This window comes from Entelurus aequoreus, linkage group LG13 (genome assembly GCF_033978785.1).
Source record: "Entelurus aequoreus isolate RoL-2023_Sb linkage group LG13, RoL_Eaeq_v1.1, whole genome shotgun sequence".
NCBI lineage: Eukaryota > Metazoa > Chordata > Actinopteri > Syngnathiformes > Syngnathidae > Entelurus > Entelurus aequoreus.
In genome coordinates this window covers 31,827,219-31,841,855 of record NC_084743.1, presented here as the reverse complement: position 1 = coordinate 31,841,855, position 14,637 = coordinate 31,827,219, and the positions used below count along the sequence as shown (strand labels likewise).

Sequence of the window (14,637 nt, the reverse complement as noted above, 5' to 3'; positions counted from 1 at the left end):
GCCTCGATACGCGCTTCAAGAAAACGCCCCCTCTATTACTCGACACACGCCTAGAAGCCTCGCCACATTTTCAGCCCATCACTACAATTCAGCATATAGAGTCAACTTATTTTTCCATTATACTGGTACTTTAAGATAGCTCATGAGCTAGCGCTATCTGGTCTTTGAGTTTATCGTAGTGCAGTTATCAATCACAGCTTTTAGGTTAGTTTAGATTTAAAACGATAATACTTTGAACACGTTTTATCAATCATACCGTTTACTATTACATCCTTAGCTTATATATAAGCTAAGGATGTAATACTCTATATATCAGTGATTGTCAAACTGTGGTATGCGTACCACTAAAGAATCACTTGTTTAAGGCACTATATTTTATTTTCTATATTCAAACACGGTGTTACTGTTCAAACTTTGTGTGGCCAAAAAAATTGAATAAAACCTCTGCCTGGTTTTTGATAATTTTTTAAGCCTACTACTCTACTGTATTTTCAATGTTGGTCATTATAGTTGTACTTGGAGAAAGTGTTTTCTGAGGTGGTACTTGATGAAAATGTTTGAGAACCACTGCTCAATATAAAATTACAGTCACATTGGTTGTACTGGGGAAAAAGGATGCAATTAAATAGCAGACATCTAAAACCTACCCTTGAGGGCTAATATACTGAAGTTGTTGAACCAGGCAGAAGCCATTGATCAGTGTTATGAGGGCATATGTCTAATAAGAAAGACAACATGTAGTTTGGTGTCTCACCACAGCCTAGCTCGTCCTCGCCATTGTCACAGTCCACCTTTCCATCACACTGGGCTGAACTTGTTATGCACTGAGATGAAAAGCCGCACTGAAACTTCCCCACGCAGCTCCCAGACCCTACACACATACACATTAAAATATTCACAATCATATCAATCTTTTTTCCAAATGCCATTAATTTTGCATCCAAGAAGAAGAAGATAAAAGGCAGGCTGGTTCGGTATTTGTTTTTGGTAATAAAAAATGGAGACCACAGTATGTATCAACACAAATATGTTATTTACTATTCAGGAATTACATAGGTGAACTTGTTATGTAGAATGTTTACAATAAATGTCAACGTTTCAATCAATTGTTTGCTTGTATTCAAAGTACATTTGTCGTACCAAGCACAGAATACTGTCAAGTTATTTTTTCGAACAATTAAATGGGTTATGGTAAATGGGTTATACTTGTATAGCGCTTTTCTACCTTCAAGGTACTCAAAGCGCTTTGACACTATTTCCACATTCACCCATTCACACACACATTCACACACTGATGGCGGGAGCTGCCATGAAAGGCTCTAACCACGACCCATCAGGAGCAAGGGTGAAGTGTCTTGCTCAAGAACACAACGGACGTGACTAGGTTGGTAGAAGGTGGGGATCAAACCAGGAACCCTCAGGTTGCTGGCACGGCCACTCTCTCAACTGCACCCCATTAAATTGAAAAATATACCACACTGTAGCTGTAAACTTCATCATCATAACAAAGAGTCGAGCACTCACCAAAGCCAAAAACAAAGGCCAGACAGACCACCACGATGATCAATGCGCAAATGAACAATTCCACACTATGAGCCAGCAGTTTTCGGATCCAACTTCTTTCCGCGCCGTCTCCTGTCAACACAATATAATACAACTTTCAGTAGTAGTCATGCTATTAGTTTCTTTGGGAAAATGGATAATTTTCTTCTCAAAAACACATTTTGTTAAATATATACTAGTTTGTCTTTTCAAAATAGAACACATCTTTCTCTGCATACACCGACTTTACCAAAACACTGGAAATCTGTCTCAGAATTAAATTATTTTGTCAAAGAATAACACTTGTTTTCACTTCACAGGGTGCATACAGTCAATCAAAGTAGACCAGGTTTCAAAATACTGGCTATTTGTTGACATTACAAAAACTGCATAGGCCCTCCAGTGGCCATGTGACGAACTACATGGAAGGGGCCTGCTGAGGGTGAATGTTGTCTGTCTGTGTTGGCAACTTGTCCAAGTTCTACCCCGCCTTCCGCCAAAGTCTTTCAGTTTTACTATGTATTGGTTGGGAACTGTATGTCCACATCGATCCATCCATTTTCTACCGTTTGTCCCTTTCGGGGTCGTGGGGGGTGCTGGAGCCTATCCCAGCTGAAAGCGGGGTACACCCTGGACAAGTCGCCACCTCATCGCAGGGCCAACACAGATAGACAGACAACATTCACACTCACATTCACACACTAGGGACCATTTAGTGTTGCCAGTCAACCTATTCCCAGGTGCATGTTTTAGGAATGGAATGAAGCCGTAGCGGAGTACCCGGAGGGAACCCACGCAGTCCCGGGGAGAACATGCAAACTCCACACAGAAAGATCCCGAACGCCCGGGATTGAACTCAGGACCTTGGTATTGTAAGGCACATGCACTAACCCATGTCTACCGTGCTGCCCCTGTATGTCCACATGTAAAAAGTAAATCATTTGTTTTCCATTACTGTTTTCTACAGGAGGTACAGTAGAAATAATGTTTACAATATGGTAGAAGAGAAAAAGTGTTACAGTATTGCTTACAACAGGGGTGTCCAAACTTTTTCCACTGAGGGCCGTACACAGAAAAATTAAAGCATGTGGGGGCCATTTTGATATTTTTCATTTTGGATTTTTGATTTATTTTACCTTTAGGGGTCCCGGGGACCATAAAGGGTCTCAGTCATTAAAATGTTAAAAATAAGTCAGATTATTATTTTTTTAAAATTATTTAACGCTTACAGTAAATCTCTATATCAACTTCAAGTTGATATAAAGTAATACAAATTAAAAAAAAATGTTTTAATGGCTTTTCTGTCAAAAACAACTTAGTTTTTTTTATAGTAAAACTGAAATATGCAGTTTTTAGTAATTAGAGCCGTAAAAGATCAATAATGCAGGACACCATTGATTTTAATTATTTCGTATTTTTGAGTAATCACAGTGAAAAGATAAATAAAAAATCACTAAATATATTTGGGATCCAAAAGGTGCCCCACTCATAAAGTGATACATTTTTATTAGGTTTTTCTTTTACTTTCAACACTTAAGTTACGAGATCAACTTCAGATATATCTGTCGATTTTATGCTGGAACAATTATTTTGTTTGTTTTATGCGCTTTTGTCAAAGAAAACTTTGATGTTTTTATATGGCTACTACACAATATATGCAATATTTACCACAAAAAGCATTTTAAAGTGAAATATTCGAAGTAATTGGAGCCCTGAAAATACTTAATTATAACATGGATTTTTTGTCATTATTATTTTTTTTTGAGCAATGGCAAAAACAGAAAAATAAAGAAAGACAAAAGAAAAAAAAACAGCCTGCATGGCAGTTTTTGTGTCAACATTGCAACTTGTTCTAGTTAGATTTCACCTCATTCCACTTTATTTAATGTTCTTTTTTATTTTTACAATAGTATTTCCAGAATGTGTGGCGGGCCGGTAAACAATTAGCTGCGGGACAGCCGCACTTTGGACACCCCTGGCTTACAATGAACAAAATATCCATGAAACATACAACAGAATTCTGAACCAAAGACAACAGCAAAACCCCAGATATGTGTGACTGTATGGCCTTATTGACATGTCAGGTGAGAATTAAAACAATCCATGTAAAATGCAGTACCGTACCGTACTTATGTGGTGGTTTGTTACAGTTTTTTTCCAATTGCTTACACACTAAATTTTAAATGTTCACACAAACAAAGTCTACACACAGAAAACAAAACCACTGTGTAGATTTGCTTATAATTAGGCATAGACTCTGCTTCAAAGTTTTTGTGAAATATTACACACAATGCTTTACACACACTTTCCCATCTTGCACATGTGTTGTGGATGAGATACTATGGCCTGATCCAGCTTGACGGGCCGGTGATGATTAGAATGAGTAACTGAGGCTTTTGAGTATGTCCTTTCATAGAGTTGCTGTTGCCTAAGTCTGCACATGTAGCCTATACTCTATGCTGTCATTTGTATTTATCTCCAGATTTTTTTTTCAAACCTTATTTGTCTCAGATTTTAATTTGTACTGCATGTTGACTACTGTGATATGTTATTTTACCTGACTGTGGTAAAAATACATATTTTCGGTTTGCAGCATCATTGTTGAGCACTTCTTGAAAAGATTACAGGATATTTTTACTTTCTCTTTAGGTTCTTACGTATAGTAACCTGACTCTCGCCAGATTCTTGTAGTTCATTGCAAACTCCTTCAAGATAGCAAAAAATAATGAACCAATCAGAATCGCGGGGCGGGATTTCATAGATGTGACGTCGCGCCGAAGCGACTGTTTGATTCAAACAACAATGGCGGCACGCAGCGAGGAGTCGTGTGCTGACGTTGATTCTGCTAGTGCAACTGTTTTGCAACATCGATCGTCTACTGATATTGCTGCATTGTTTCAGTAAAAGTTCTCTAACTTTTCGCTCTGTCGTTATCCAATATGTCGGCTGTTCTGTTTTGGATTTCCCAGCGTCGCTCTCATCAGCGTCACGGCTTGATTTCAATGTGAGTGGTTGAAGTAGCACGTCATTCAAGATAACGAACAAGTGGTTTATCCAATCACATACAATTATTTTTTTTACAAGGCCCCGCCTTCTGAAATACATCTTTGTGGAGGGGGGCGTGGTCTGCGCGCCTCCTGCGGGAAGGGAGTGTGTATGGCCCGGGTTCGAAGCCCAGCTGGCAGGTGAGTAGATTGCCCAGCTGGGGCTGGTTATCTAATCACCTGTCTCCTTTATCAGCAGCGTCCGAAGCCATGAAGGGGAGCGCTGATGAGAGCAGACGAAAAACCCCACACAAGCGAGAAGGAGGCCGCTGGCGAGACAGCCCTGAACATTATAAAATCTAAACATAAAGACTTGTTCAACCCTGTACTTCGGGCTCACAAAGATTCTGTCGGTCCAAGGAGAACCCACTACGCAGGAGACTTCCACAATCTCCTATTGAGAAGTCCCAGATCCTTGTGTGGAGCTCAGCGAACTACAAGGATCTGGCGAGAGTCAGGTTATACGTATAGGCCCACTTCAAAGTAAACAATGACGATTGCTATGGATTTGCCAACATATTTTGTCTAGTTACAGTAATCATTCATCACATATGCATATTGAATATATAAAGAGAAAAATATCCAAATCCATTGTTATTTTTTATAAAGTAAAACACATGCTGAATAAGAAATGTCTGCATATGTTATATTATTCTTTTATTTTTCCATATTTAACATATTGTGTTGAAGTTTGGGGAAATATTTATAAAACAAACATAGACCCACTCCTGGTAAACTACCGGCCGGTGTCCCACCTTCCGTTTATCTCGAAAATCCTCGAAAAAATTGTCACACAGCAGCTAAATGAACACTTAGCGTCTAACAATCTCTGTGAACCTTTTCAATCCGGTTTCAGGGCAAATCACTCTACGGAGACAGCCCTCGCAAAAATGACTAATGAACTATTGCTAACGATGGATTCTGATGCTTCATCTATGTTGCTGCTTCTTGATCTTAGCGCCACTTTCGATACTGTTGATCATAATATTTTATTAGAGCGTATCAAAACGCGTATTGGGATGTCAGACTTAGCCTTGTCTTGGTTTAACTCTTATCTTACTGACAGGATGCAGTGTGTCTCCCATAACAATGTGACCTCGGACTATGTTAAGGTAACATGCGGGGTTCCCCAGGGTTCGGTTCTTGGCCCTGCACTCTTTAGTATTTACATGCTGCCGCTAGGTGACATCATACGCAAATACGGTGTTAGCTTTCACTGTTAGGCTGATGACACTCAACTCTACATGCCCCTAAAGCTGACCAACACGCCGGATTGTAGTCAGCTGGAGAAGTGTCTTAATGAAATTAAACAATGGATGTCCGCTAACTTTTTGCAACTCAACGCTAAGAAAACGGAAATGCTGATTATCGGTCCTGCTCAACACCGACATCTATTTAATAATACCACCTTAACATTTGACAACCAAACAATTAAACAAGGCGACTCGGTAAAGAATCTGGGTATTATCTTCGACCCAACTCTCTCGTTTGAGTCGCACATTAAGAGTGTTACTAAAACGGCATTCTTTCATCTCCGTAATATCGCTAAAATTCGTTCCATTTTGTCCACAAGCGATGCTGAGATCCTTATCCATGCGTTCGTTACAGCTCGTCTCGATTACTGTAACGTTTTATTTTCGGGCCTCCCTATGTCTAGCATTAAAAGATTACAGTTGGTACAAAATGCGGCTGCTAGACTTTTGACAAAAACAAGAAAGTTTGATCATATTACGCCTATACTGGCTCACTTGCACTGGCTTCCTGTGCACTTAAGTTGCGACTTTAAAGTTTTACTACTTACGTATAATCGGTTTCATAAATACACCTTACGGTGCAACCTGGACACATCATCAGTGATTCTCCCGGGGTCATAGGGTGTTTCGGGTCTTAATCAAACACCCTTTCCCGGGCGACCCAGCCGAGGGTGATCAGTCCCTCGACTTGTGTCCAGGTAGCGCTCCACGCCACGCGTCCCCCCTCCGACGGTCTGCCCCGGGGTTGCGCCGGTGGTGCTTGGAGGTTCCAGGCACTGTGGGGGGTGTCCGGGCCTGGGTCCTCCTCCGTCTCATCAGGGCCGTACAAGGTACTGGCCCTGTGCGTTGCACCACGGGTTACCTCAGGCAGCCTATCTTGATCTTATGTGTCTTCAGGGTTTTTCGCAGCGTTATATGGGTGCTCCCTTGCGGGAGCTGCAGCTTGGGATGCTACCCCTCCCTGCCCCGGTTGCCGTCTTTCCGAGCTGTCAACTGTCTCTCCAGTTGTCACCACTCTTTCGGGGTTGTCATCCAGCCTCTTCCTGGAAGTCAATGGCGATGCCATACTGGATCGGTTTCATAAATACACCTTAAGGTGCAACCTGGACACATCATCAGTGATTCTCCCGGGGTCATAGGGTGTTTCGGGTCTTAATCAAACACCCTTTCCCGGGCGACCCAGCCGAGGGTGATCAGTCCCTCGACTTGTGTCCAGGTAGCGCTCCACGCCACGCGTCCCCCCTCCGACGGTCTGCCCCGGGGTTGCGCCGGTGGTGCTTGGAGGTTCCAGGCACTGTGGGGGGTGTCCGGGCCTGGGTCCTCCTCCGTCTCATCAGGGCCATACAAGGTACTGGCCCTGTGCGTTGCACCACGGGTTACCTCAGGCAGCCTATCTTGATCTTATGTGTCTTCAGGGTTTTTCGCAGCGTTATATGGGTGCTCCCTTGCGGGAGCTGCAGCTTGGGATGCTACCCCTCCCTGCCCCGGTTGCCGTCTTTCCGAGCTGTCAACTGTCTCTCCAGTTGTCACCACTCTTTCGGGGTTGTCATCCAGCCTCTTCCTGGAAGTCAATGGCGATGCCATACTGGATCGGTTTCATAAATACACCTTACGGTGCAACCTGGACACATCATCAGTGATTCTCCCGGGGTCATAGGGTGTTTCGGGTCTTAATCAAACACCCTTTCACGGGCGACCCAGCCGAGGGTGATCAGTCCCTCGACTTGTGTCCAGGTAGCACTCCACGCCACGCGTCCCCCCTCCGACGGTCTGCCCCGGGGTTGCGCCGGTGGTGCTTGGAGGTTCCAGGCACTGTGGGGGGTGTCCGGGCCTGGGTCCTCCTCCGTCTCATCAGGGCCATACAAGGTACTGGCCCTGTGCGTTGCACCACGGGTTACCTCAGGCAGCCTATCTTGATCTTATGTGTCTTCAGGGTTTTTCGCAGCGTTATATGGGTGCTCCCTTGCGGGAGCTGCAGCTTGGGATGCTACCCCTCCCTGCCCCGGTTGCCGTCTTTCCGAGCTGTCAACTGTCTCTCCAGTTGTCACCACTCTTTCGGGGTTGTCATCCAGCCTCTTCCTGGAAGTCAATGGAGATGCCATACTGGATCGGTTTCATAAATACACCTTACGGTGCAACCTGGACACATCATCAGTGATTCTCCCGGGGTCATAGGGTGTTTCGGGTCTTAATCAAACACCCTTTCACGGGCGACCCAGCCGAGGGTGATCAGTCCCTCGACTTGTGTCCAGGTAGCGCTCCACGCCACGCGTCCCCCCTCCGACGGTCTGCCCCGGGGTTGCGCCGGTGGTGCTTGGAGGTTCCAGGCACTGTGGGGGGTGTCCGGGCCTGGGTCCTCCTCCGTCTCATCAGGGCCGTACAAGGTACTGGCCCTGTGCGTTGCACCATGGGTTACCTCAGGCAGCCTATCTTGATCTTATGTGTCTTCAGGGTTTTTCGCAGCGTTATATGGGTGCTCCATAAAATACTACACGGTCAAGCTCCTGCCTATCTTGCCGATTGTATTGTACCATATGTCCCGGCAAGAAATCTGCGTTCAAAGAACTCCAGCTTATTAGTGATTCCCAGAGCCCAAAAAAAGTCTGCGGGCTATAGAGCGTTTTCTATTCGGGCTCCAGTACTTTGGAATGCCCTCCCGGTAAAAGTTAGAGATGCTACCTCAGTAGAAGCATTTATGTCTCATCTTAAAACTCATTTGTATACTCTAGCCTTTAAATAGACTCCCTTTTTAGACCAGTTGATCTGCCGTTTCTTTTCTTTTCTTTTCTACTCTGCTCTGGACCGCTAGCCTGTGCATCGGATGGGGACATCTCTACGCTGCTGACCCGTCTCCGCTCGGGATGGTTCCTGCTGGCCCCACTATGGACTGGACTTTCGCTGATGTGTTGGACTTTCACAATATTATGTCAGACCCACTCGACATCCATTGCTTTCGGTCTCCCCTAGAGGGGGGAGGGGGGGGGGGGGGGTTACCCACATATGCGGTCCTCTCCAAGGTTTCTCATAGTCATTCACATTGACGTCCCACTGGGGTGAGTTTTCCTTGCCCGTATGTGGGCTCTGTACCGAGGATGTCGTTGTGGCTTGCACAGCCCTTTGAGACACTTGTGATTTAGGGCTATATAAATAAACATTGATTGATTGATTGATTGATTAATTAAACTTCAAAAAAGGGTCATTAGAATAATACACAAAGCGTGCTACTATGAACATACCAATCCATTATTTATAAGTTGTAATGTGTTAAAATTTTCAGATATTGTGTTTTTAAAAACAGTGGAAATTATGTTTTTAGAGTAAAGAACAACAGCCTTCCAGCTTGCATTCTTAGGTTATTTAAATGTAGAGGAGAAAACTATAATTTACGGGATATTGATTTTTGAAATAGGTAAAGTAAGAACGAATATAAAATACAAATGTATTTCAGTTTTAGGAGTTAAATGGTGGAACAAGCTCAGTGATGAGTTGAAGACATGTAGTTCTTTGTTAAGGTTTAAGAAAACCTTGAAAGGTGAAATAATTGAAAATTATAAAATATAGTAACAATTGCTTTCATCCCATTGATTTTTTTAAATTTGATGTTCCAGGTAATCTAATTTTCAGTGAATGTATAGGATAGGCAAATATAAGCCTTGGCTTCAGCCTATTTCTTTTTCCGTCATTCTTTTTCTTTTCTTTTTGTGTGTAAATGTGTATGATTGTTAAATATGTATAATCTGTACTGTTGAACTGATCACACAAAATGGTTGATTATATGACCAAAATAAACTTATTTCATTCATTCATTCATGCTAAAAAGGTTGGGCAAAGTGCCCCAAACATGTTTTGATTGATTGATTGAAGCTTTTATTAGTAGATTGCACAGTGCAGTACATATTCCGTACAATTGACCACTAAATGGTAACACCCCAATAAGTTTTTCAACTTGTTTAAGTCGGGGTCCACGTAAATCAATTCATGGTAATTCATGTGATTTCTTATAGTAGAATAGGGTTTTTTACAAATGTGTTTTGTATTTATCACTGTTCTGGGTAACTCACTCCAATGGTGTCTTATCATTTGAAGTCTGTGAGTGAGATGAAAATAAAACTGCTTTTTTTTTTTTTTTACAAACGCTTGCTTTATTTTGATGAAAGGGCATATGTTTTGACCAAAGTGTGTCATTTTGCAAATAATCTAGGAATTACGAAAATTGAATGTGATGTTTGGAAAAGTGTGTATATCTTTAGAAAAAAGACACACAGTTAGTAAAAATGTTTCTCATCCCTCTATTCAGTTTGTTTAATCCATCTCTTTCATGTTGTCTTAGTGACGTGCGTTGATGAATGCATAGAAAACAAGCTTGGGAAATATCGCTAATAATTGAAGTTTGAAGTTTGAGTTTATTTCGAACGTGTATAAAGTTTCAATATGATACATCAAATATTGTACATATTTTCTTATTTTTTTCCTTACAACATGTCCGAAAAGGATTAGGAAGAAACAAAGCCCCATTTCGACTTCACAGTAATTACTCACACATATGTTCACTTCCTGTTTGCAATTTGTACAGTTACATCAAATCACTCTAAATAAAATAGTTCTCTTCATACATTTAGTTATGATTCACTAGATGAAATGAATGATATATAATTGTCAATAAGTTCAAGACATTTATCATAATTATTTTCTGTGTACTTTGTGAACACTTGTTTGAACAATTTCTTAAACTGGATCATATAAAATACAAATGTTTTGATTTAGATTTTTCTCAAAGGTTATATTTCTCTTTTGATGATAAGAATTGTTGTACATTCTTGGGTAGCATGTTCTAGTTTGCTTTGTGCATCATTTTAGATGTTTGCAAATTTACCAAATCCTTCCATCCATCCATCCATTTTCTACTGCTTGTTCCTTTTAGGGGACGCGGGGGGTGCTGAAGCCTATCCCAGCTGCACTACCAATTTAGTGTTGGCAATCTGCATGTCTTTGGAGGTCGGAGGAAGCCTGTAGTACCCGGAGGGAACCAACGCAGAGAACATGCAATATCCACACAGAAAGACCCCGAGCCCGGGGATCGAACCCAGGATCTTCGTAGTGTGAGGCACACGCACTAACCCCTGGTCCACAGTGCTGCCTTATATTACAATATATATTGGATAAATAATCACTAATTAATATAATTGGATATTAAGAGTATGGGAAAGTTTGAATGCTATATTGTTTACTTCCCTAATGACCTCCTTAGAGTTTGTCCTTAAAGTTTTGTAATCAACCAGACATATCAAGCAGCTGAAATGTGCCAAACATGGATAAATGTCAGAATAATTGTATCTAAGTTATCACAAAACTTTGTGTTGCCATGAGTTCCCGGCGAGAGGACAAAAGCTGTCTTTAATCCTACCAAGAAGAAAGCTTGTAAAACTCCACTGTGTAGGATGGGAAGCAACATGAAGTTGTTCTGTTTCATTCATGTATTGTAATCAACAGCAATATTTTGTTTTGACCCGAGATCTACAAAGCGAAGAGGAAGCAGGACCTGACTCCCATACAGGGACCTCTTCTTTGAACTGTTTTACGACCTTTTCTTTGAACCGTTCTAATCAAAGGCGATGGCTGTTTACGACCCCCGTCCCTTAGAAACAGCTGTTTCCATGTAATCAGGGAAAGTCCAAATAAAAGAGGAGGCGTACAAACTTTCGCCAGAGCGTGCTGGAGACTGTGCAAGAGTACAGCCCAGACGTCTCTCCTCAATTGAGCTAAATTTAATTCTGTCTGCTTAATTCCTTGCTTTTTGTCTTGTTTAATAGATGTCATCAGTGTTTGAACCTGACAATAATGGTTTATGGTTTAAGTTTATTTTGAACATACATGCAATTACAAAATAATACATCTCAATTTCCAGTTTTCACGTGTGGAGAGTGTTTTGCATTTATCACAACATCCCTTGTAATGGATTTAAATGGGTGTGATTTAGTTTTTTTGTTTTTTATGGTGCTTGGACATTTTGGTAACACTTTAGTATGGGGAACATATTGTAAGTAACAAAGATTTAATTTAGAGTTATTTGGACACTAGGGGAACATACAAGGGTTAGGGTTAGGTTTAGTTTTAGGGTTTAGGGTTTTCTGAGGTTATTGAGGGAATACTCTTAGTTAATGGCTTACTGGTTGTATAATAAGGCCATGCAGAATAAGGCATTAATAAGTACTTAATAATGACTAATTAGGAGCCAATATGTTACTAATTTGCATGTTCATAAGCAACTAATTAATGGTGAATATGTTCCCCATACTAAAGTGTTACCGACAGCAGGTTGTGTTATGTGTGACCATGTGTGTTGACTTTTTGTGCTGGTTGCATTTTTTTTTTTGCGGCATGACTAGGGAAGGTTGTTTGAATTGGGTCATTTGAGTATGCTGTGCTGTTTTGTCTTCAAAACATAATTTAGGATCATTGATTTAATTTACTCACGTTGTCCACAAGATGGTGGCAAATAAGCAACAATTACATTGTCAGATATTTAAAATGACCATGAAAACACCCTGCGGGTCAGATTCCTTGTTAATTAAAGTCATTACATCTTGCAGGCCAAACTGAAGACGCCCCGCGGGCCAAGTTAGTTTGGTCACCACTGCTCTAAACAGATTGCGCTCCCTTACTCAGCTCACATTTACTTAAATGGGTGCTATTAAGTTTGCACAGGTTTTAGTACACACAAACTTTTAGTAAATTAGGCCCTCTGACTGTCTGTTTAGAATAAACTGACCGTTAATGTCCCAGAGCAGTGTTTTTCAAGCTTTTCTAAGCGAAGGCACATTTTTTTTGTTGAAAAAATCTCGAGGCACACCACCAGCAGAAAACATTAAAAAAATAACCTCAGCAGCTGATATTGACAATAAAAAGTTGTTCTCGCAATTGTTGGATATGAATTCAAACCATAACCAACCATGCATCACTATAGCTCTTGTCTCAAAGTAGGTGTACTGTCATGACCGGTCACATTACGCCGTGACTTATTTGGAGTTTTTTAAGTGTTTTTCTGTGTGTAGTGTTTTAATTATTGCCTCGAGCTCCTATTTTGTTGTTGATTGTCATGTCATGTACGGATGTACTTTGTGGACCCCGTCTGCTGCTCCACACGCTGTAAGTCTTTGCTGTCGTCCAGCATTCTGTTTTTGTTCACTTTGCAGCCAGTTCAGTTTAAGCTTCGTTTAGCATAACCATCCCTAATCTTCAATGCCTTTTCTTAGCGGCACTTGCCTTTTATTTTACTTTTGGTTTAAGCATTAGCTACGTTTTTACCTGCATGCTGCCTCTCGTTTTCGTCTGCATATTGTAATCACGACACACCATGTTTCCGACATCTACAAAGCAATTAGCTACCTGCTGCCATCTACTGATATGGAAGAGTATTACACGGTTACTCTGCCGAGCTCTAGACAGCACAGACACTCAACAACGGCACATTTGCGGATTATAATTACTGGTTTGCAAAAAATAATTTTAACCCAATTAGGTGAAATTACATAATCTCCCACGGCACACCAGCCAATATCTCACGGTACAGTGGTTGAAAAACACTGTTCCAGAGGATAAACTTATAAAGTCCGCACAAGATCAAATTTTCCCAACTGCTAACCACATGCGCCATGCAAGCTGCTTCTTCAAGTCACGAAAGCAACATACAGTAACAAGCTGACATTAGCAAACCAGGTGTATTTGGTACTCATATTCACAAAATGTAGAAATGTAGTCCTTTCACTATAGAGTGACCATTAAACATTTTTAAGACAAACCACCTTCTATTGTTGTTACAGTACGACTACTGTACTGGTTACGACTTACCAGAAATAAATGGCTGCACTTTGATGACCGGCATGGTTGGACGACCTGCAGTTAAAGTTTGGGAGTCTGCAGGTTTTCTGAAGTTGTTCCCAGAATACAAGTCAGCACTTAAGCTGCCCACTGGGCAGACGCTTATTGTGTTTGGGGTCTCCATCACAGAGACCAATTCAACCCTGGAAGAGTTCCGCTGCTCAGATGCCTCTAGGCTAAATTCCTAAAATGAAACAAACAAGAGAAAATAAATCATGAATGTTTGTATTTTTTTGTACTAAAGGGCAACATCCTGAATATTTTGAATGGAAAAGACAGAAAGTTTAAGCAACCAAGTAAGTAGACCAAAATGTGGCAAATTTCACTTAGTATGCAGTAGGGTTGCCTCGGTACCAATATTTTGGTACCGGGACCAAAATGTATTTTGATACTTTTCTAAACAAAGGGGACCACAAAAAAATTGCATTATTGGCTTCATTTTAACAAAAAATCTTAGGGTACATTAAACATATGTTTCTTATAGCAAGTTTGTCCTTAAATAAAATAGCGAACATACGAGACAACTTTTCTTTTATTAGTAAGTAAGCAAACAAATGCTCCTAATTTGTCTGCTGACGTATGCAGTAACATATTGTGTCATTTTCCATTCTATTATTTTGTCAAAATTATAAATTACAAGCTGTAAAAATTGATTAATAATCTACTTATAATAATTATTAAATAAATAATAGTAATCTACTGCTTACTTTCTCTTTTAACATGTTCTATCCACACTTCCGTTAAAATGTAATAATCACTTATTCTTCTGTTGTTTGGATGCTTCACATTAGTTTTGGATGATACCACAAATTCAGGTATCAATCCGATACCAAGTAGTTACAGGATCATACATTGGTCATATTCAAAGTTCTCATGTGTCCAGGGACGTATTTCCTGAGTTTATGAATATAATATAAATA

At 40.9% G+C, this 14,637-nt stretch overlaps 1 protein-coding gene across 1 annotated transcript in view; it reads right to left on the bottom strand.

Moving 5' to 3' along the window:
- The window catches only part of tmprss3a (transmembrane serine protease 3a), a 107,996-nt gene extending 94,113 nt beyond the window's left edge, over nucleotides 1–13,883 (bottom strand). Inside the window, exons 1-3 of the mRNA XM_062067187.1 lie at nucleotides 13,688–13,883; nucleotides 1,525–1,635; nucleotides 755–871 (exon numbers count right to left, since the gene is read on the bottom strand). Coding sequence (XP_061923171.1) covers nucleotides 755–871; nucleotides 1,525–1,635; nucleotides 13,688–13,841 — 382 coding nt within the window. The 5' untranslated portion in view covers nucleotides 13,842–13,883. The remainder of the gene's footprint in view (nucleotides 1–754; nucleotides 872–1,524; nucleotides 1,636–13,687) is intronic.
- Nucleotides 13,884–14,637: the final 754 nt, after the last annotated feature.